Source organism: Gallinula chloropus (genome assembly GCF_964237585.1).
Source record: "Gallinula chloropus genome assembly, chromosome: 14".
NCBI lineage: Eukaryota > Metazoa > Chordata > Aves > Gruiformes > Rallidae > Gallinula > Gallinula chloropus.
The window spans coordinates 19,012,843-19,036,295 of NC_140099.1; the positions used below are offsets into that span (position 1 = coordinate 19,012,843).

At 47.8% G+C, this 23,453-nt stretch overlaps 1 protein-coding gene across 2 annotated transcripts in view; it reads left to right on the forward strand.

Moving 5' to 3' along the window:
* Positions 1-23,453, forward strand: part of SOS2 (SOS Ras/Rho guanine nucleotide exchange factor 2) — a gene marked incomplete at its 5' end in the record, with an annotated part of 60,301 nt that overhangs the window by 26,523 nt on the left and 10,325 nt on the right. The window contains 8 exons of one of the 2 annotated variants that reach the window (XM_084270437.1): positions 1,193-1,303; positions 3,205-3,303; positions 10,291-10,418; positions 10,781-11,436; positions 14,134-14,215; positions 14,877-14,999; positions 19,715-19,818; positions 21,640-21,859. In XM_084270437.1, the coding sequence (XP_084126563.1) occupies positions 1,193-1,303; positions 3,205-3,303; positions 10,291-10,418; positions 10,781-11,436; positions 14,134-14,215; positions 14,877-14,999; positions 19,715-19,818; positions 21,640-21,859 (1,523 nt within the window). The remainder of the gene's footprint in view (positions 1-1,192; positions 1,304-3,204; positions 3,304-10,290; positions 10,419-10,780; positions 11,437-14,133; positions 14,216-14,876; positions 15,000-19,714; positions 19,819-21,639; positions 21,860-23,453) is intronic. The other variant, XM_084270438.1, reaches the window with a different exon arrangement.

Consider the following 23,453-nt stretch of genomic DNA (forward strand, 5'->3'; position numbering starts at 1 on the left):
GCACTGTTGTAGTTGGTGGTACAGAGTCAGAGCCAGCTATCCAGAGGGATGAGTTTTGCACCCAAAAACCCTTGGTGCCAAGGACCTTCCTCTGAGTCTCATTCAGACGAGGTGCTTTGTCTCAGGGCTTGTTTCTGACCATTCTTACATGGTGTACCCCAAAAGGGTGGTGGTACTGCAGTGCCTCGGGGTGACAGGCTCATCCTCAGTGTCCTTGTTGACAGGAAATACATTGTCATTCTTTAGGAAATGTGGGAGGAGCTCTGCAGAGAAGGACTGGGGGTCCTGGTGGGTGACAGGGTGGCCACGAGCCAGCAGTGTGCCCTGGGGGCTGAGAGAGACAATGGGATCCTGGGGTACATCAGGAGGAGTGTGGCCAGCAGGTCACAGGAGGGGATCCTCCCCCTCTGCTCTGCCCTGGTCAGGCCCCACCTGGAGTGTTGTGTCCAGTTCTGGGCTCCCTGGGATAAAACAGACAGGGATCTCCTGGAGAGAGTCCAGAGGAGGCTACGGAGATGCTGTAGGGCCTGGAGCATCTCCCCTGTGAGGAAAGGCTGAGTGAGCTGGGGCTGTTCAAACTGGAGAGAAGAAGCCTGAGAGGGGATCTGATCAATGGGTATCAATAGCTGAAGGGTGGGACACAGGGGGACATGGGCAGCCTCTGCTCAGTGTCTGTGGGGACAGGACAAGGGGTAATGGCCTCAAGTTGGAGCACAGGGAGTTCCACACCAACATGTGGAAGAACTTCTTCCCAGTGAGGGTGAGGGAGCCCTGGGACAGGCTGCCCAGGGGGTGTGGAGTCTCCTTCTCTGGAGAGATTCCAGCCCCGTCTGGACACCGCCCTGTGTGCCCTGTCCTAGGGACCCTGCTTTGGCAGGGGGTTGGACCCCATGGGCTCTGGAGGGCCCTTACAACTCTGTGACTAATTCTTGGTTTCCCACTGGTTCAGTAAAGCAAAGTTTGTGTTGGTGATGGTATGGTGAGGTGGAGGAACGCTGAGAAAATGTTGGGTGTATTTCAAATTTGGAAGTGAAAAAAGGTTGTGGTTTACTGAATATTTGTTTTGCAAAATTGTTCTTTTCTTGAGAAGTTCCACGTGTGCAGCAGCCTACCAAAGGAATTAATCGTTCTAGCTGCAACAGAAACATCTTCCACCCCTCATGTATGTATGTATTTCTCTGGTTTTCTTCAGGAGCAAGCCTTTGATCCATATGAAACCTTGTCCCAGGATATTCTGTCTCCACAATTTCATGAGCATTTTAATAACTTAATGGCAAAACCTGCTGTTGCTCTCCACTTTCAGGTGAGTGCACGAGGAACACTGAATCACTTTGTCTCTCCTGTTCAGTGGTTTGGATTTTGTCAATAATTCTTTGCTTCCTACTGAAGAAAAAACTCTCTAGGTTCTGACTTTTCTCCAGTGTCAGATCTTTGAGCTCTGTCTCTCCCTGAAAACCAGGCCTAGCTCTGACCCATCCATGAGTTTTTTGCATTTTTTTCTTTGATCTATCAGGCAGCTTGAGAATAGAGGGTGATTTCTCACATCTCCCACTTCTATTGTGCCTTCAAGTGCCAAACACAGGCACCAATATTTTCATTTTCCTATATATCCCAGGCCCCCCAGTTTGACCCCAACACTGGGACCAGCAGTTTGGCTCTAAATAATTTCTTTAACAGGACTAACCAGCAAGATAAAGTCTACCATTCAGCATTGATCTTGGAGAAGCTGCAGGGAAAGTGGTTGGTCAGTGGTACTCTTAGGTAAACCCATTGTAGCAGAGTGGAGTTTGTATGATTCACTGGGGCTGACATTCCTCACAGCCCTTCCTCTGGGGTGTTTCCTCTTTGGCTTAAGCTGCATCATCTCCCTCCTAAACTACTTGGTGAAGGAAAAAATTTAAGTTAAATTAATAACCAAGTCATTTGATAGGGAATCTGGCTTCCTTCCTGACTCTCCTTGCCATAGAAAGGTTCAAGCTTTCCTAGAGATGTGCCTTCATTCACACTTCTCCAAGCTGTGGAGTGAAGGAGGAGGTCCCAAGTTCTGGGCCATGGATGTATGCAAGTTGCTTCTGGCAAGTGCAGAGAGATGCAGCCAGAAGTCTTAATTGGGGGGAGAGGTTGTTTCCAAATAGGAGATCAGGTAATGCAGTTCCTGGTCAGTAGTTACCTCGATAGGGAAGAGGGCAGGGATTTCAGCATCCTTTGGGAAACCCCTCCTCCTCTTACAGCCTCAGTGACTCTGTTGTTTAACTGCTGGGATGGGAAGGGATTCTCACTCATTCCCTCAGTTCAGGAACTTGTGATTCTCACTTTGTAAGGGAGAGAAGATACTGATACTCGTTCCTTCAGTTCTTGATGAGAACTCCATGTTTTTGTGGTGCCTGGGATGTAAAATGAAGCATGGTGTATGTAACATACAGGAGAGGACCTTAGGGAGAGGAGAGGACCTTAGAGGGAAGGTGATGACGAGTTGATTAGATTGTTTGGGAGTCCTGGCTGGTCTTTAACATTCCAGTGTTTTCCTTGAATTCTGGCCTGAGGTAAAACATGTTCTTTTGGAAATGGTTACGAGCTTTTTTTTCAAAATTCATTCAAGCATTTTCTGCCTTCTGGGGTGCAGCTTAGCAACAGACAGGGCTTTATTTTAGGTGGTGTCTCACCTTGAGCTCGTGCTGTTCATTGAGTTCTGCAGACAGCACTGAAATACAGACTCGTGAGGACTTGCAGTGTGAGCCCCTCTATGTGAATTATAAAGGATGCTCATAAAAGGACTTGTGGGTGACTTGTCCTGTGGCTTCTTATATTTGATTTGCTGCTTCTGGCAAAAATATGGACCATCCAAGTGGATATGGTGTTGAGGAGGCAGAGTGCCAGTGTTTGTTGGCGGGGTTAGGGCTGTGTTCAGAGCCAAGAGGGTGTGTGCAGTGCTTGCAAGAGGGTGCCTACAGGTTCTGTGCACATGATGTCAGAGCACTTACAGCATCTGTGCATCTCTGAATCTTACAGAGAATCTCACTAGACAAAACCACTTTCCCAGACTTTTTTGTCTTCCTTACTACTAGCCATAAGCATTGAGTAATGTGGATTGGAAAGGACACCCTGGATGTGTCTTGCTCAAAGCAATGCTGACTTCCAGAGCCTTGTCCAATCCTGCTTTGAGTATTTCAGCCTAAGTAATGCTGTTTTATTTTTCCTTTTCAGTCCACTGCTGAAGGGTTTAAAGAAGCTGTGCGATACGTCCTCCCACGACTCATGCTTATCCCAGTATATCACTGTTTGCACTACTTTGAGTTACTGCAGGTAAATGAAGCCACACTCTTGTTTCCTGCTAATAATGTTTCTTAATGTGGAGAATCTGAGCTTTTAAATGGCCAATTAGATGTTATTTTCTGCTTCTGGAAATGGAAAGACACGAAACATTCATTTGACACCAGTTAGCATGCATCTGAAAAGTAAAATAATGTAAAAAAAAACCCATCAGAAGCATCTGGTGCCCTGAAGTAACTATATTTTATTAAACAAAGCTTCACTGAGATTGACTTCTAATAGAGTTAAAAATTTAAAACACAAATCTAATTTCTTCTTTCCTTGAGCTCTGAATTTTTTGTTCAACACGTGACTCAGATCTGTGTCCTTGGTGTCAAGTCACACTCCAGTTGCAGCTCAGCTCATCTTATTTTGGGGGCAGGGGAGGCAGTTCCTTCCAGCAGAGTCAGAAGAATCTGTTCTTAATGTTCAACCATTTGTCCTGTGCCCTAAACAGGACACAGCAATAAATACCATTTTTCATAGCATCCCACACTTTCCCCATGTTGAAGAGGAGTGAAAATAAGCACTGTTACTCTCTATCTTCTAAGAAATTACACTGATGCAATGCCAGGCCTCCTGGCATTCCAATTTCCATGATAAAAAGCTATTCCTGCTGGATGTATTTCAGGGGTCTTCCCAGCCCAGTTGTTTGGGTTGGCTTCAAGCCCAGATTCATGAGCAGTTCTGCCTCCTGAGGCATTACGTATTTTGGGATGTCCTCTATTGGTTTGAGCACGGGTTGCTTGCACAGATTTTATTCTGATGTGCATGAGCATGGGCTCCTCACTGTGAACTGTGTTCTAAACCATCAGTCTGCATCCCAAAGCAGCGCAGCTCCAGCACTCTGGTGTGTCCCTCAGCCATGAACTGGCTCTGGTTTACTCCTCCTTCATCTAAAAGTTTAACAAGGCCAAGTGCAGAGAGCTGCACATGGGACAGAACAACCCCCTGCAGAGCTACAGGCTGGGGGAGACTGGCTGGAGAGCTGTCAGGCAGAGAAGGACCTGGGGGTGTTGGGTGGCTGCAGGATGAACATGAGCCAGCAGTGTGCCCGGGTGGCCAAGAAGGCCAATGGCATCCTGGCCTGTGTCAGACCCAGTGTGGCCAGTAGGTCTGGGGAGGGGACTGTGCTCCTGTACTGGGCACTGGTGAGGCTGCACCTCGAGTGCTGGGCCCAGTTCTGGACCCCTCACTACAAGAAGGACATTGAGGCCCTGGAGTGAGTCCAGAGAAGGGCAACCAGGCTGGGGAAGGGGCTGGAGGGCAAATCCTCTGAGGAGCAGCTGAGGGAGCTGGGGGTGTTGAGCCTGGAGAAGAGGAGGCTGAGGGTAGACCTTCTCCCCACCTCCCCTGCCCTGCCAGGAGGGTGCAGAGAGGTGGGCGATGGTCTCTTCAGCCAGGGGACAGGAGATGGGACAAGGGGCAATGGGCTCAAGCTGCCCCAGGGCAGGGTCAGCTCAGCTGGGAGGGGAAAGTTCTTCCCTGGGAGAGCTGTGGGGCTGTGGCACAGGCTGCCCAGGGAGGGGGCTGAGTCCCCAGCCCTGGGTGTGTTTAACAGAGGGGAGATGAGGTTGCTCAGGGATCTGGTTTAGCACAGGACAGGGACAGTTGGGCTCCATGATCTGAAAGGTCTTTTCCAACCTGGTGATTCTGTCAGTGAGGTGGTTCACATCAGTAGACATTTCCCTTGGCTGTAACAGCTAAAATCCAGCAAGTCACTAACCACATGTCTTTTTGCTTACAAGCAAATGTTTTTGCTGTGAGGTAGGAGCAGAGAGGCCAACAGTCAGCAGAGATGTAACATCTGAGCTGTAGAACACTCACCTTGAATCAGTTGCTGCAGAAGATGAACCATCTTGAAAGATGCTTCGGCCGCAACCGGCTTTTGAGTAGCTGGGGGGTAACGTAAAAATAGGTTTGTTTACCCCAGTGTGTTGGGGAAGTTTGTAATGCTTATAAAGGTGAATTATTAGCCAACTGGGGAATACTTAAATTAAACAGGCAAAATACCCTGTGGCTACAGCTGACATTTTGTTAACAGCAGCAGAAAATATACTTGTAAGTTCTCAGCTTACAGAGCGATACCAGGAGCGTGGTACAGGTGTGGAATGTGGCCTTGCTTTGTATTTCAAAGGATTTACTTGGATGGGGGAAGAAAAGGAAACTTGGCAGCATAGAACTTATGTATAACACAAGACAGAAGTTTCTCAAAAGAATCTCAAGCCACATAACAGCAATTGCTTTAAGACCAGACCTGTAGTTAAGAGTTGGGTGCGTTCCTGTTGTTTGTTTCAGCTCAGCCAAGTGTTGTTTTGGTTATGTTTGCTGTGCTATTTCTCATAGCCTGATTGAGATAAGCAAAAATAAGGATGATTGCTCTGTGACCACACATCTCCTGTGTATGGATGACCAGTATTTTATAGAAAGCTTTACATCCAGATGGTCTCCATCAATTTGAAGTCTCTGAGCATTTCTGCTGAAGAGCCAGTTTAGAAAGAAGTTGACAAAGCTTAAAAAAAAATACCCAGCCATAACAGCCAGTGAACTTTTCTCCACATTGCTGCACTGTCTCTGCTGAGAATGGAAACTTTATGTTGCCATAGGTTTAATATTTGCCATCAGAAAGCTGCTGTTTCTATAAGGACATCTTCCAAAGGAAAATAAGCTGATTGAAGAACCCAAGGGTGACAGCAGAAACACAGCACGGTGCTGCCAGCCTTGCTGTGAAGGGAGCACCCAGAGCTTCCTAAATACATCTCTCTTCAAAATATAATGTAACTTCACTTTCTGTAAGGGTCAGTTGAGTACAGTAATTCCCTGGAACTTCTCAAAGGGGTCTTCTTTCGTGGTTAAAGGCCTAATTGGATTAGTGACCTGTATTATGTTGAAGGTCAAGCTGAGTCACGGCGCATTGTGTCTTTAAAGTTGGGAAGTGGAGTGCATCAGGATGAAACTGGAGTGAAACTAGAGTGAAATCATACACCACAGCTTTGGGGGAAGAGAAACCTTTAAGGTGTTTTGCAAACCATGTAGTGTTTGTCCACTTTTTAGGGAAACATTAACATATTAACTTTATTGAGCAGAGTTTTGTCTCATGTGCTTTTATAACAGAAAATTAAATGCTTTGCATGCAACTTGGTAGTTTTTGTCTTCAGGGACAGGAAAGAGTGGTAGTTACTATTTATATTTAAAACCACAGCACACAGAAGATAATTTGGTCTTGATAGCCTGTCTCACATCTGTAGTGCTGCCCAAGTTTACTGTCTCGTGGGGGCTCGGAGTCTGCTCCTAACTCCAGTTAAAATATTGATTGATAGGATCAGGTCAGACATGCATATTCTTAAAACTGCCTCTGAGCTTTGGAGGATAAAGCCAGGCAGATAGTGGGAAAGCATTTAGTTGTTTATTTTATTTGTTTTCAACTTGGATTGGAGTAGATGATCTCCAGAGGTCCCTTCCAACCCCAGTCATTCTGTGATACTGTGTGATTATACAGCAGGACGCTGCATGATGTAGTATTTATGACGCCACTTTTAGTTAGTTAATTAGTTTTGCTACTAAAATTCCCTATGACCTTTGTCTCCAATAGACAAGATTTCTGAATAGAAATAGAATTCAGCTGCAGATGATGCTGATGCTTGGCTTTCACAAGTCTTTCTAACCTGGTGAGCACAAAGCAGGATCTCAGCTAGGGCTCGGTAGTACCTGGTGATAACTACAGTGGCCTTTCTTGTGCACACCTTAGTTGCAGGTTTAAAATTTGAACTTTGCAACCTATTTTGGAAACATCTTAGATTTACAGCAGGGATTTTTTAAAAAGAGAGTGGTCTTAAGGAGAAAGAAAGTATTAATTCAAGAATATTCGTGTATTATAACCTGTTGATGCTGCTTCCCTGTTACCAGGTCTCTAGGAACCTTGGTTGGAAACAGCTAACAAAAGTGGAAGCAGAAAAGCATAGAATCATAGAATCCCAGACTGGTCTGGGTTGGAAGGGACCTCAAGGATCACAGAGCTCCACCCCCCTGCCACAGGCAGGGACACCAACCTCCAGGCCTGGAGCTACACAAGGTTGCCCAGGGCCCCAGCCAACCTGGCCTTGAACTGAACACCTCCAAGACTTGGGCACCCGCCCCCTCTCTGGGCATCAGAATACTTAAAATATTTTGATGGCTTCAGTAGGGAGAGAAGCTAAGAAGTGTGACCGTTGCTCCTGAAGTTAGTTAGCAAAACCCCCTATGGAATTGGGAAGGCAATAAACTAATCAATGATTTGCAGAGCCACAGACCTCAGCGTTTGCTCTTTTGCAGGACAGCAGAACTAAAATGAACGGAACAAAAACCTGAAGAGCTTGGCAGTCTTTTCAAGCTGCCAAACGTTTCTCCTCAGTGTGAAGAGCTGTTTGTCTGGGGAGGGGATTGTGCCCCTGTGCCTGGCATTGGTGAGGCTGCATCTCGAGTGCTGGGTCCAGTTCTGGGCTCCTCACTCCAAGAAGGACATTGAGGTCCTGGAGCGAGTCCAGAGAAGGGCAACCAGGCTGGGGAAGGGGCTGGAGGGCAAATCCTCTGAGGAACAGCTGAGAGAGCTGGGGGTGTTGAGCCTGGAGAAGAGGAGGCTGAGGGGAGACCTTCTCCCCACCTCCACTGCCCTGCCAGGAGGGTGCAGAGAGGTGGGCAATGGTCTCTTCAGCCAGGGGACAGGAGATGGGACAAGGGGCAATGGGCTCAAGCTGCCCCAGGGCAGGGTCAGCTCAGCTGGGAGGGAAAAGTTCTTCCCTGGCAGAGTTGTCAGGGCCTGGCACAGGCTGCCCAGGGAGGGGGCTGAGTCCCCAGCCCTGGGTGTGTTTAACAGAGGGGAGATGAGGTGCTCAGGGATCTGGTTTAGCACAGGACAGGAACAGTTGGGCTCCATGATCTGAAAGGTCTTTTCCAACCTGGTGATTCTGTGATTTCTGTGGCTGTAGCAAGGAAAAGAAAGGTTTCAGCAGGGCTAGACATCTTATTTTTCCCTTCCCTGTACTGTTCCTCAGCTCATAAAGTTCCCAGAAGTTTTTGGCCATGAAACTTCCATCTCAATGTGCAAACTGGACGTTTGTTGGGCACGTGAAAAGATTAAAAACAAAAAAAAATCAGTCATTCCCTGAAGAGAGTAGGCCAATCTGGTCAAATCCTGTTCTCTCAATTACTTTTAGAGGAAGCTACATGCCCATGCTGAGGGAACATAGTGGGGAAAGGAAAAGAAGGCTTCTGCCATGCTGAGTGATTTTAAGGAAGATTTCTCTTCGGGTATGTAGGTAAGACAGAGTCTGTCCAGAGCTGTGTGACACGTCGTCTTGATCTTGCCCAGCAATCTAGTTCCTTGAATATTCTTTTTAAAAACCCTCATATGATCTTGAACATGAGAGGAGTTTAAAAAGGGAAATCTCTCTTGTTTGTATCAGTATTTTAGAAACGGTCACCTTAAAGAACCCCAAAGAGGATCTCTGAGTAGGCTTTGCTGAAATACTACTGGTGTGGCTACCAGGTGTATGGAGATGGTAGGAAAGCCTGTTCAGTTTCCCAGTTCAAGAAGTTTCTGCCTAGTTGTAGGGATGGATTGAGGCTTTGTAAAAAGGAAATACATGGATTCTCACTGTCTTTGTGTTTTGCTTTTAGTAGCAAATTGTGAATTTTAGATTTATTTTATTTTTCCTACGATAGCTTGCATCCTGCAAAATTGGTGTTTCTTCTTGAAATAGATGAGTTTGCTGGAGATGGCAGGATTTAGAGTGGTGAGAAGCAGAGAGAGAAACTCATAGAATCATAGAATATCCTGAGTTGGAAGGGACCCATAAGGAGCATCGAGTCCAACTCCTTCCTCCCTCTCCTTTCAAAAGCACATCACTGAGTTACTGCAGCACACCAAAGCACTGCATGCATTGCAAGTTTAGCTTGAAGCTCAAAATGAATCAAAACGAATCTAGAGAGGCTCATATCTTCTCTGGAGATATTCAAGACCCGTGTGATCTGTCCTAGGGACCCTGCTTTGTCAGGGGTTTGGACTCGATGAGCTCTGGAGGTCCCTTCCAGCCCCTACAGCTCTGTGATTCTGTGATTCATCTAATCGAATTTCCTCAATTTGTGTCTGAAATGCAATCCAGGGCACTACTTGGGGGGAAAATAAATATGTAGCTATAGATTGTAATTAAATTCACTGACTGAAGGAACACAAATTGAGACACCTCAACTAACCAGCCTGGCAATAATGTCATCTTCACCTTCAGCAGAAACCACACTAGTGGAGTTGTTGGTATCGTCTTTGGCAAGTGATGGGACAAGGGGCAATGGCCTCAAGCTGCCCCAGGGCAGGGTCAGCTCAGATGGGAGGGCAAAATTCTTCCCTGGCAGAGTTGTGGGGCTGTGGCACAGGCTGCCCAGGGAGAGGGCTGAGTCCCCAGCCCTGGGTCTGTTTAACAGAGGGGAGATGAGGTGCTCAGGGATCTGGGTCAGCACAGTTCAGGGATGGTTGGACTTGGTGATCTCAGAGGTCTTTTCCAACCTTGTGACTCTGTGATTCTGTTCTGCCTTTTAAATTTGCTTGGGGATGTTGAGATTGACTCACTGAAGGAATATTCCATGTGCTTCCATAAAAGCACCATTTCATTTTCTGCTATTCCAAACCTCCAAACTATTTAACATATCAGCTGTGAAACATCCCCTGATGATCACTGGGTCTCAGGAAGAGGGTCGAGAGTTCTCTTTCAAAACTCCCTCTCACTCTCTCCTGTTGTGTATCTACTGACTTGGCCCCAATACCTGACAGATGCTTTTAGTCAGGTGCACAGTGAGTTTTCAGCATGCTTCTAGTGATGGCTTTCTCATGGGCTTGAAGCCATGACTTCACCAAGTGTCGTAGATAACACTGTGGAGGACTGTTTCTTGGTTTTCCTACCCTGCTGGAAATCAGACAGATGTGAAAGAGGAATGTTTGTTATGTCCCAGCAATTGCAGGAATGCAGCGAGGATGAGGAGGACCGGGAGTGCCTGAAACAAGCCATTACTGCCCTTCTGAATCTGCAGTGCAGCATGGAGCGCATCTACAGCAAACACTCCCCAAGACGTCGGCCTGGGTAAGAAATACCCCACAGAAACCCAGTTTCCCAAAGCTGGCAGAGGGGGAGATAAATATTGTGGAAGGAATTGTCTTTATTGTCGTTGTTGGGTGATGTATTTCCTTTTCAAGGCATGTCTTTGTGCCAGATGGAGCAGCAGCCCAAAACCTTCACAGTCTGCTTCTATGAGTAATGTCGATACCTTACCCCTTCCCTAGCCAAAGCAGCATGTGTGGCTTATTTGGAACAGTGATCTCAGTCAGGGCACACTCAGGGCAAAGAAATAAAGGTACAGGGAATTAATTTAATTGATTTGTTGGTCTCTTGGGATGGCAAACGTGGAATGTGCCCATCATGACTTGGTCTTTTCTTCATTCAAGGGAGCCAGTCTGCCGTTTCTATAACCGACAGATAAGAAGCAAGCACTTGGCCATCAAGAAAATGAATGAAATCCAGAAAAATATTGATGGCTGGGAAGGCAAGGACATCGGGCAGTGCTGTAACGAGTTCATAATGGAAGGTGGCTTGACTAAAATAGGAGCCAAACATGAACGCCACATCTTTCTCTTTGATGGCTTAATGATCAGCTGTAAAACCAACCATGGTCAATCACGGCTTCCTGGTTACAGCAACGCAGAGTATAGGCTGAAGGAAAAAATAGTCATGAGGAAAATACAGATCATTGATAAAGACGACACATCTGAGTACAAACACGCCTTCGAGCTGGTGTCTAAAGATGACAACAGCATCCTGTTTGCTGCCAAGTCTGCTGAAGAGAAGAGTAATTGGATGGCTGCTCTCATTTCCCTCCAGTATCGCAGTACTCTGGATAGGATGCTTGACTCGGTCTTATTGCAGGAAGAGAATGAACAGCCCCTGAGGTTGCCCAGTCCAAACGTGTACCGGTTCGTAGTGGAAGACTCAGAGGATAACATTGTTTTTGAGGACAACTTGCAAAGCAGGAATGGCATTCCCATCATCAAAGGAGGGACGGTCGTGAAGCTAATCGAGCGGTTAACCTACCATATGTATGCAGGTATCCCCTACATTTCTTATATATATATATAGATATATATGGTTTTAAGGTTGTGCTTATATGGGTGATGGATTTAATCCTTTTATCTTGTGTTTGGTGGGTTTTGCTGTAGGATTTGCAGAAAAAAAAACCCCAACACAACAATATTTGTTATTAAATCAACTGAAAGATGTAAGAAAAATTCAGGTATGGAAAGGCTTCCCCTTCCAGCATCAGTGATGTTCTAGAGGCCACCAATGTGCCTCCTGAGACCAAAAAGGTTGGAGGTTACATTCACTATATTTCAACCTGCTGCTTTGTGAAGTCCCTCAGTTAAAAACCATGCAAATCACAGCTGGGATTCTTCAGACTTCCCCGTAAAATACTGTCTTAAAGCCACAGAAAAGAACCTGAAGTAGATACATGATGTGCTGGTGTTGATGAAGATGATAGGGCTGGGGCTTGGGGTGGAAAGCATGCACTGGGAGGGGATGCAGCAAAGCTGATGTAGGGGTGCTGGTAGAGTGGTGTGAGGTTTTTGTAAAGCTTCTCCAGTAGTAATGGTCTCCCTTGTGCTTTTTACAAAACTGCCTGGTATTTAAGTGACTCTTTTCTTGTAAAAAAGGGATGGTTTCTTCAGCCAGGGGACAGGAGATGGGACAAGGGGATGTGAGGGAAAAGTTCTTCCCTGGCAGAGTTGTCAGGGCGTGGCACAGGCTGCCCAGGGAGGGGGCTGAGTCCCCACCCCTGGGTGTGTTTAACAGAGGGGAGATGAGGTGCTCAGGGATCTGGTTTAGCACAGGACAGGGACGGTTGGACTGGAAGAGCTTAAAGGTGTTTTCCAACCCTGTGACTCTGTGATCCCTTCCTGAAATATGATGGGTTCCCATGGCATGGAAGCTTAGCTCTTTTCCTGAATGAACCGGTGCCTGTGAGTATTAGTTTGATAACATGATGTCAGTTTGCACAGCACAAGTCCTTGCCACTTAGGCCTTAGGGATCTTCAGTGAAAGCACTGCCTCTGGGGCTCGTGTGGCCCTTTTCCAAACAGCCTCTGGAGCCAAGACTAACAAAATCCTCTCCCTCAGCCTCCACAAGGGCGTTGCGATGACTGATGGTATGTGGAGGGGCCTCTGGGCAGATCCCAGTGATGCTTTTCCTTTGGATTTAGGTCAAGATGTGATTTTTCTTAACTGTCAGTTTATTGTAGGTTTGCATTAGGCTTGTTTGAAGTGGGTTTTGCTGCAGCACCCAGGCTCTGCGTTACCTGAATGACCTCTGTCAGGTCAAAGAAGTCCCCATTTGGCACCGGGATACCTTGGGAGGCAGGAGGCTCAGGGTTAATAAACTGGAATTAAAACTGTGAGCCATTAGTAGCACATTACTTATATCTTCTGTTTTATTGAGGATGTCCTTACAGAAATAATTTCAGACATAATATAAAGGAGGTTAGAGAGCAGAGTAGGGGCCCTCATTTAAGAGCATCACAGGTCTTGTCTGCAGAGCAGAGATACTTACCTGCCTGGGCAGTGTGAAGAGGAAAATTCACTTCTGAAATGTCAGGAATAGTACTGAAGAGTGAATGTCAATGGATGGGGACACAGAACAGGCCAGTGCAGGGTGAGGGTGCACACTCAGCAGCATTGTGAGAGAGATGCTGTTACTTCTGGCTTGCACACACCTTCCTATATATGGATCCCTTAAAAACATTGGGCAGTGCTCCACAGGGAATTGTTTGTCTTAATCTTCTGTGGGCTTATTGGAGGAAATTCACTGCATGAGCGTTGCAGACTGCTGGTGTAAGCCACCTGCACCTACTGCTGACTGGGTCAAGACTATTTACAGACCAGCACAAACCAAGAACCTCCCAACAACCCAAATTCCACACCTCTGAGCCAGAGTGTACACCTCTGCTTCTCCAGGCCTGGCATTCCAGCATCCCACAGTGTGTTGCTGCTGTTATCCTCATGAGGGGGTCTGAGCTGGGCTGTCAGGATTAGGAGCTGATGGTGACCCTTCACAGGGCACAGTAAAGCGGTCCTTCACTCCGTCTAAGGGAGAGGAACTGAAGGGATGACATTCCTCCTCTGGCACTCAGAATGAGGCAGAGTAAGCCCAATAAAACAGGCAGCAGCTTGCAGGTACAGCTCAAGGTGACACACCTGTGGCAGCGCTGAGGAACAGGAGGAGGGAGATGTAAGTCAGGAACTGCTGCAGGTCTCTGCTTTGCAAAGCCTCTGCTGCTTGTCGTGTCTCCCTGCCCAGGCTGGGTTGTGCTGCAGTGGTGTGGCTGGGCTGGGCAGGCCCTGCTGCCGGAGACTGGTTAGGGACAGGTAAGATAAACGTGTCATTGGGGTGCTAGAGGTGGTTTTGATGTCAGAAGGGCAGCCAGCCAAGTTCTGCTGTGTTTTCTTCAGCCCTGTGAGGCTGTGGAGTTGCTGTACATGCAGGGAGTGTAAGCCATTCCACACACCCAAGCTGAGACAGTGCTTGAGAGGAGATTGTGTGCAGTGGAATGCTTCTGCAGGGAAACACAGCAAAGAACAGAATGGAGATGTCCCAGGGGGGATCATTTCTGGTGCTTCTCACGTTATGGTGGGTATTACCTCAGTGTATTTTCTGCTCTTGAGAAGCTTTTCTGTGAGTGTATTTGTGTTTTACTCCTGGCATTTGGATGGAAGAAACCTGCTCCCTCACTGCCTTACTCTATCTTCACAGATCCTAATTTCGTCCGTACGTTCCTTACCACGTACCGCTCCTTCTGCAAGCCCCAGGAACTGCTGAGTTTGCTGGTTGAAAGGTAAGCAGTGGCCATCCTTTCTCAAGACCCCAAAAGCCTTTTGTGTTCATTTACCTGCTCCTCTTCTGCTCAGGTTCTCGTGTGCTGCACGTGTTTTAGTGAAGTCCTAAGCCAGGAGCTTTTAAAACAGGATACAGCGATGTGGGTTTTTAATGCAGGCATCCCTCTCCCAGCTTTTTACCTGAATGAAGTATTAGCTGCAGCTCTTGGTGTGCCTCAGCTGTGGGGTGGAAACACTTTGGACTGCTGAACTTGATCATGGGAGTGTAATCGAGTATGCCTGAGTCTGGATGCAAATAGGAACAGAAACATTCTCAGCAGTTTGTGTGAAGGGCCCAGACTTTTGATGTAAACAACATTTGAATACAGTGTGATAAAGCTGCTCTTTAGCTTTCTTCTAATCTCCACTTAATCAAGCTGTAGCAGGTAGTTAAAAACCTTATATCCTAAGTCTAGACACCTTGTGATGACCAGAGAACACTGGGTGTGTAAGCAGTACATAGCTAGGGGAGGAGGGAATTCCAGGCAAACTGGATGTTAGGCTTGAGTTTCACACCACACTGATTTTTTTTTTTGAAATGCAATTGCTCTTTGGTGTCCTACATAAAGCCTTTGTGTTTTATCTTAATTGCCATCAGGTTTTTGGTGCTTTTATTCATAGGTTTGAAATCCCAGAGCCTGAGCCTACTGAAGCAGACAGGCTGGCAATCGAGAAAGGAGAGCAGCCCATCAGCGCAGACCTGAAGCGATTTCGCAAGGAATATGTCCAGCCAGTACAGCTCAGGTTTATTTGCTTTTCAATTTCTTCTGTTAAAGCCAGATTTTACTTCACTGATTATATGGTGATCCCATGGAGACAGTAATCTCTTTTGGAGACTGCTGTGCTGTCAAGTAGGGACTTATCGCTGTCTGCAACCAGCCTAATAGCCCAAATCATCTTCTCATTAGTCATACTGGCTTCTGCTGTTGTCACAACTGTACTTTGGTTCTCTGGTGCTCACAGCTGTGATCACCACCCATGAGAAGGCTGTATGGCTGCTATGTAAAGCGGGTGTGGGTGAGAGATGTACGACTCAAAGTGTTGCTGACTGCCTTTTGAATGGATTCCTTGTTAGCAGCCCCTCTGAAGATAATTCCTCTGTTCCCAGTACTTTTTTTTCCCAGTCCTGGTATTTTACTCCCTTTCCCAGCGCTGTTGGATGTGTTTGCACACAGACAGGGAGACTCCTGTCCATACCGTGCGTTGCAGGGGGCTGCAGTGAATCTTCAGGGTCGTGCTGACCAAGCAAACTTGGGGAACAATTAAGCATTTCTAGTGTGAATGAGGCTAATTGTTTCCCTGACAGGGGATCAGGTCAGGAGGAGACACAGATCACGACCAATATTTGCTTGAACAGCTCTTACTCATTCAGCTGTTTTAATTAGCAGCATCGAGATGTTACTATTAAGAGCAGATATTATACACACTGTACCCTCAGTTACTCATTACCCCACATGGTCATCCCTGGTTACCTGTTTGGCAAGTAAGGGGTCATTCTGTCCCTCTCTGCTCTGCCCTTATGAGACCCCAGCTGGAGTCCTGTGTCCAGAGCTGGGCACCAGTACAAGAAAGATGTGGGGCTGTTGGAGAGGGGTCAGAGGAGCCACAGAGATGATCAGAGGGCTGGAGCAGCTCCCCTACGGAGAGAGGCTGAGGGAGCTGTGCTGGTTCAGCCTGGGGAAGAGAAGGCTGTGGGGGGACCTCATTGCAGCCTTCCAGTCCCTGAAGGGAGCAGAGAAACAGGAGGGGAATCAGCTTGTTAAAGGGCAGAGACTGGCAGGACAAGGGGGATGGAGTGAAGCTGAAGGAGGGAAGGGTGAGATGAGATATTAGGGGGAAGTTCTTTCCAGAGAGAGTGGTGAGGGGCTGGAACAGGCTGCCCAGAGTGGGGGTGGGTGCCCCGTCCCTGGGGGTGTTCAAGGCCAGGTTGGCTGGGGCCCTGGGCAGCCTTGTGTAGCTCCAGGCCTGGAGGTTGGTGTCCCTGCCTGTGGCAGGGGGTTGGAGCTCTGTGATCTTTGTGGTCATTCTATGACATGCCAGAACCTTCAAGGTCGGTGTTCAGAAAGTCATGTAGGGGTCCCACCTTCAGATACGCGTGTGGGTGTGTCTGTAAATAAAACGTCTGCATGTCATAGTGTAATTTTTCTTGCTGTTTAGCAGCCACCACCTTGGATGTGATCCAAGTTACACAACTTCACTGTGACCTTGATACTTGTGCGCACTTGTGGCCTTGCACAGATTTATCAGGTCCTTGGTGGTCTCATTTAGCAGCTCCCATGGGTGCAGCAGGACCACTTGTCTCCAGAGTTACCAGCTTCACGCGCCGCCTCTCGGCACAGGCTTTACACACAGAATGACCAGGCTGGAAAAGACCTTTCAGATCAAGTCCAACCGTCCCTGTCCTGTGCTAAAGCAGATCCCTGAGCACCTCATCTCCCCTCTGTTAAACACACCCAGGGCTGGGGACTCAGCCCCCTCCCTGGGCAGCCTGTGCCAGGCCCTGACAACTCTGCCAGGGAAGAACTTTCCCTCCCAGCTGAGCTGACCCTGCCCTGGGGCAGCTTGAGCCCATTGCCCCTTGTCCCATCTCCTGTCCCCTGGCTGAAGAGACCATCGCCCACCTCTCTGCACCCTCCTGGCAGGGCAGGGGAGGTGGGGAGAAGGTCTCCCCTCAGCCTCCTCTTCTCCAGGCTCAACACCCCCAGCTCCCTCAGCTGCTCCTCAGAGGATTTGCCCTCCAGCCCCTTCCCCAGCCTGGTTGCCCTTCTCTGGACATGCTCCAGGACCTTGATGTCCTTCTTATGGTGAGGAGCCCAGAAAACAAGCTGACATCATGGAGTTATTCCAAAGGGACACAAGGGATGCTATCCATAGATTGCAATTAGAAGTTTCCTCCTTAAGTAATGTATTTAGACAAAATCTGATGGCCTTAGATCTGTTACTTGCTAAAGGAGGAGGTCTGTGCATGGTAATAAATCAAAGCTGTTGTGTATACCTAAATCAAAAAAAAGAAATTGAAAGAGATTTAAATAATATGTGGAAGCAAACAAAGATTCTTCACCAAGTAGCTCAAGATGGTACATCATGAAGATTTAAAGAAGTTTGGAATAAGATTACTTCCTGGCTCCCAAACTTTGCCTGGCTCAAACAACTTTTCACATTTGTTACTTTGATAAGTATTTTACTTTTAATTTCTTGTGTGGGGATTCAATGTTCTTTGTGGTGTTACAAGCTCCATGATGTCAGCTTGTTTTCTGGTGGCTGTGTCTGCATCCACCCCTCGAGGTGCCTGCAGAGCTGTAGGAGCTCATGCAGAAAGGGCTTTGGTGACATAACTGGCTCAAGAGATAAACTGTGGTGAATTGCTTGTGCTGTTTGTGTAGCCTGCTGTACTGACTGGGCTTGGGGAGCTCCTCACACTGCCCCTTCACGTGGGACAAACGCGTTTTCCAGCAGCGCCGCTGACTGCCATATGGTTCCCAGTGTGCTGGAGCCTGGGGCAGAGCTTGAGGCAGCAATTAGCCACGCTTCTTGCTATTAATTTCCACAAACAATTTAGCACTTTTGCCTCCATATGTTATCTGTGAGCTGTTGGAAATCTGTGCCTCATTCCAAAGCTGTCAGGATCTTTGCTTTTGGTGGCTGGTTTCTTTCCTTGTGTGAGAGATTAGAATACCTCTTCCATGACAGCTTCTCTTTGCTGTTTCATGCTGTGGTTGGTGAGCTGAGTCCCAGCACTGGTGCCTGCTTGGTGAGATGAGTGGTTTAAAGCTGCTGTTTAACACACCCCCTTGGGGGGGCTTAGAGTTAATCTTTGAATTTGGGAGATACTACATGTTTCTGGTAGCTTGAAACTCAGGCAGCTGGAGACAAGTGCCTGAATTTGGGCTGTTAGGTCGATGTACCCAGTACTTTGTAGATCTCAGTGTCATTAGTAGCACTGACCTCTGCTTAGAGAGAGCTGAGATGTGGGAAGAGAGCAGAGAATGGGAAGATGCTCATCCCTCCCTCCCTGGCCCTTACTCTCCATCTCATAGGAGATGCTGTAGACATGCTGTGCAGTGCACAGGGTGATGTCTTTGACTAGATTAAATGTGAGGTCATGAGGAGGAGGGAGGTGCTAAGCTGGAAACACAGCCAGCAGACCCAGGCAATCTGTCCTGCTTTCTCAGTGCTCCTGCTGCGATCCCTCAGAGGCAGAGGCTGGGTAGATAAGGTCCCATAGTGCTGTCATGGGGAACTCGTTTCAAAACCTCACTCCTGTGATGGTTACAAGCTGTCATTGATTTCCAACCTAAATTATCTGCTTGGGTAGCCATCCTTTCATGGGATAAACCTTATTCTTTAACTGACATGCTGGGAAGAGGAGAACTCCTTAACTTCTCCATGTGTTCATGTAGCTTGGCTGAGCTAAACCAGCCAACTTCTCCAGAGCCCTGACTCACACCAGACTGGCACATTACAATCAGTTGTATGCCCTGTCCCTCTGAGATGTTCTTGCCCCCACTACAGGGCTGAGCCACCACGAAGAGTGGTCTCAGACACAGGTAGCACTGGTTCACCTTCATGGCCTGAGCTGGGAAGAGTGAGAGGCAAACTGCTTCTGCAAAGGCAACGGGGCAGGAGTAGCCACATCTCACTGAAACCACCTCCTGCTCAACCATTGGGCTCTCTGTAGCCCCATCACCCTCTTCCCACTGGTTGGATCGGCACAGGGAAAATCCATTGTGCTGGTTGATGTAAATTTTTGCTCAGCCTTCAGGTGATGTGGTGTAAGGTGATCAGAGTTATGAGGCACAAGCTCAACTTCTTCACCTGAAGAAGAGGCAAAAGAGCATTTCTTCTGGCACATCCTATGAGTGGAAGGCAGAAGAGCAGTTGTAGTTCACTTTTAGGGGTTTGTTTATTACTGGTCTGTTCAAGAAAGCATAGAGAAGAATCTGGAGGAGGTTTAGTGTTCTCCTTAAAAGAAGTGCTGGCTCCAGAGTGGTCATGTGTGGAGTAAGAAAGTTGTAAAAGTGGGGCAATAGACTTGCAACAGCATCTGAGCTGAAATTTGTGTGTAGGAAATGATTACAGATTTGTTTCTTACCACATGGAAGATGATCACTAGCTTTTATAGTCATAAAAAATAAAATAATACATAAGAAATACCAGTTTTGTCTGATTTTGTGAAGTTTTTCCTCTTCAGAAACCACCTCCACATTAGCATTCTTTATTTTAAGAACCCCTCTAAACTCTCCATACACTAAGGCTGGAAAATTAGGTTTTAAATCCCTGGGGACTGCTGTGGTGACTGGTGCTGTGCTTAGTCTTTGCTCTGCCCCTCTGCCCGTACGCAGCCTGATCGCCACAGGAATCCACAACACAGCTTTGGCAGAGCTGTCTTTGGGTTGGGATGAGCCTTGGGAGTCCTTAAATACAAACATAACATCCTTTTTGTCCCTCTCCTCCCTCAGAATACTGAATGTTTTTCGTCACTGGGTAGAGCATCACTTCTACGACTTCGAAAGAGATCTGGAGTTACTGGAGAGATTGGAGACCTTTATTTCCAGCGTGAGAGGTATGGTGATGGGTGGTCCTGTTGTTCTCCTACATTTTGGTACAACCTGCTGGGCTGATCCTGGCAGGTTGTAGGCATGAGAATGTCTTTATGCACATGAGTCATTTTAATGCCTTTAATTGAGCTGTTTAAGAGACTCACCTTTACACGAGCAAGCTTTGGCCTGGAGCCTCAGCAGCTACCAAAAATGACTTGAAGCATCAGGATAAATTAAGTGCATTTACTTCTGGACAGTAATGTTCATCTTGCCTGGCTCTACAATAGACTTGTTAGAGTTGAGGCTGTCACCTTCCTCCTCCCAGTGTTGTATTAATGGAGAATTCCTGCCACGTTGGTTCCAGGGTCTAGTTTTTCCATCCTCTTTTCCCATTTAGTGAAAGTTCCAGCTGAAAATCATTATCCCTTTAGGAGAGGAAACTTGACCCATTTGCTATCACTTCCTCTGGAGCAATCCCTTATGAAGGAGCACATTTTTTTGCTGACCAGTGTGGAGGGCAACAGTGTTGGTGTGTCAGTTTTAATCCTGGCAACTCCAGACCATACACTGGGCAATATAGATCTGAGACAACCTTAGGGAAGGGGGGTTTATCTTTTATCCATGCTAACTGTTGCTGACTGGAGAGGAGCAATTCAATAGATTGGTCACTTAAAAGCTAGTCTTGAATTGCTGAAGGATCTTCCCACCTTGTCCACTGTTCTGTGAACTGTGAATGTTGGGCTGATGTTATAAACGTGGATTCTGCCCATCTTTTTGTTCTGCAGTGCACTAGAACAGGATGTTGCAAAGATCTCCCTTGGAGCTTGTCCACCTTTTACTTGTCCTCCTCTAAGGAGATGAAGTGAGCAGTCAGTGAGATGGTTGCAGCTGAGGGAGGGAAAAAAAGTACAATATGATGTAAAAGTACAATATAAAGCATCACTTCTTTCTGCTCCAAACTTGACAGCAGACCACAGACTCACAGAGCTGTAGGGGTTGGAAGGGACCTGCAGAGCCCATGGGGTCCAACCCCCTGCCAAAGCAGGGTCCCTAGAACAGGGCACACAGGGCGGTGTCCAGACAGGGCTGGAATCTCTCCAGAGAAGGAGACTCCACACCTCCTGGGCAGCCTGTCCCAGGGCTCCCTCACCCTCACTGGGAAGAAGTTCTTCCCCACATTGGGGGGGAACTCCCTGTGCTCCAACTTGAGCCCATCGCCCCTTGTCCTGTCCCCACAGACACTGAGCAGAGGCTGCCCATGTCCCCCTGTGTCCCACCCTTCAGCTATTGATCCCCATTGAGCAGATCCCCTCTCAGGCTTCTTCTCTCCAGGCTGAACAGTCCCAGCTCACTCAGCCTTTCCTCACAGGGGAGATGCTCCAGGGCTTTCATCATCTCTGTCCCTCCTCTGGAATCTGTCCAGGAGATCCCTGTCTTTTTTATCCCAGGGAGCCCAGCACTGGACACAACACTCCAGGTGGGGCCTGACCAGGGCAGAGCAGAGGGGGAGGATCCCCTCCTGTGACCTGCTGCCCACACTCCTCCTGATGCCCCCCCAGGATCCCATTGGCTCTCTTAGCCCCCAGGGCACACTGCAGGCTCATGGGGTTAAACACAACTGAGCACCCAAAGATCCCTTCACATCTATGTTTGCCAGCTGATACAGGTGCAGGAACCCAGAAGAAGAAGAAAAAAAATTAGGGAAGTGCAAACCTAATTAATTTGCCTGCAGAAATGCTGATTTTTTGAGTGCATGGATGATTTTTGGACTGGTTTTGTTAAATTACCAAAAGTCATTTAAGTTGGTCTTAAAAAGGGGGTTTTAAATGATTTCTGTTTTGCAGGAAAATCCATGAAGAAGTGGGTGGAATCAATTGCTAAGATCATCAAGAGGAAGAAAGCTCAAGCAAACGGGATCAGCCACAACATCACCTTTGAGAGCCCCCCTCCCCCGATCGAGTGGCACATCTGGCGCGTGGGGCACAGCGACGCCCTGGACCTCATGACTCTGCACCCCATCGAAATCGCTCGACAGCTCACGCTGCTCGAGTCCGACCTGTACAGGTGGGACTGAACGAATACTTGTCTGTCTTAGGCTGTTGGAGTAAGGAAGAGCCCTAATTAACATCTTTGTTAATGATATTGATGGTGATTGAGTGGGCCCTCAGCAGGTTTGCTGGTGACACCAAGCTGGGTGGTGAGGTTAATGTGCCAGGGGGACAGGTTGCCATCCGGAAGGACCTGGAGAGGCTGGAGAAGTGGGTCCAGGGGAACCACATGAGGTTCAGCAAAGCCAAGTGCAGGGTCCTGCACCTGGGTCAGGACAACCCCTGTTATCCACACAGGTCAGGAGATGATGGGCTGGAAATCAGCCCTGAGGGAAAGGACTCAGGGGGACTTGTGGGTGAGAAGCTGGACAGGAGCCACCAATGTGCATCTGCAGCCCAGAGGCCAACCCCATCCTGGGCTGCATCCCCAGGAGTGTGGCCAGCAGGTCCACAGAGGGGATTCTGCCCCTCTGCTCTGCTCTGGGGAGACCTCCCCTGCAGTGCTGTGTCCAGCTCTGGAGCCCTCAGCACAAGGAGGACGTGGAGGTCCACAAAAGTGCTCAAAGGGCTTATAGGTGCTCGTAGGATCACCTCTCCTGTGAAGCCAGGCTGAGAGTTGGGCTGGTTCAGCCTGGAGAAGAGAAGGCTCCAGGGGGACCTTATAGCCCCTTCCATTCCCTGAAAGGTGCCTGTAGGAAGCTGGGGACGAACTGTTCCCCAGGGCATGGAGCGATACAATGAGGGGTGATGGGTTAAACTGGGAAAGGGAGATTTAGGTTGGGTATTAGGAAGAAGTTCTTCCCTCTGAGGGTGGTGAGACCCTGGCCCAGGTTGCCCAGAGAGGTGGTGGAGGCCCCATCCCTGGAGACATCCAAGGTCAGGCTTGATGGGGCTCTGAGTGACCTACTCTAGTGAAGATGTCCCTGCTCACTGCAGGGTGGGACTGGATGGGCTCTGAAGGTCCCTTCCCACCTAAAGCACTCTGTGATTCTACAATTCTAATTCATAGAATCAGTCCAAAGTCTGTCCTGTTGGCTTTCAGAGTTCATGCAAAGATGTTCTCTGGCCATCTGTTCCATACCAAAATAGGCAAGGTAAATAATAAAGCTTGTTCATCTCCATGTCAGGCTTCTGACAACATAAAGAAGGACACAAATATATTAAGAATAGATAATAACAACTTGGATTGTCATCTTTAAAAGTAACCTTAGTGTTACATGGACAAGAAACGTTCTCTGCCTCATAAAAGGAGAACATGACTGTCCATGGTCCTTCCTAGCAAAGGCTGGGCTGTGTATATATGGGTGTGACCAGGGTGCTGGCACCCCAGGGTCCTCTCATCTCATTCCCCAGAGTTTTCTTTGGTACCATCCCCTCTCCACTGTTTCCTGGCTCTGTCATTACCTGAGAGAAAGAGTTGATGGGAGAGCTGGGTTTTGCTGGGTGGAAATCCTTTAAGGGCTCCCAGAACTCGAAGGTGAAGCACCCTTTGGTGCTGTGGTGACAGTGGGGTTTCTGTTGGAACTGGCCACTTTGCCAGCAGGTTTCTTGAAGCCCTTCAGCTTCCTATTTTCTTTGAGAAAGATTGTAACTGTCTTTAAGGTGCTTTC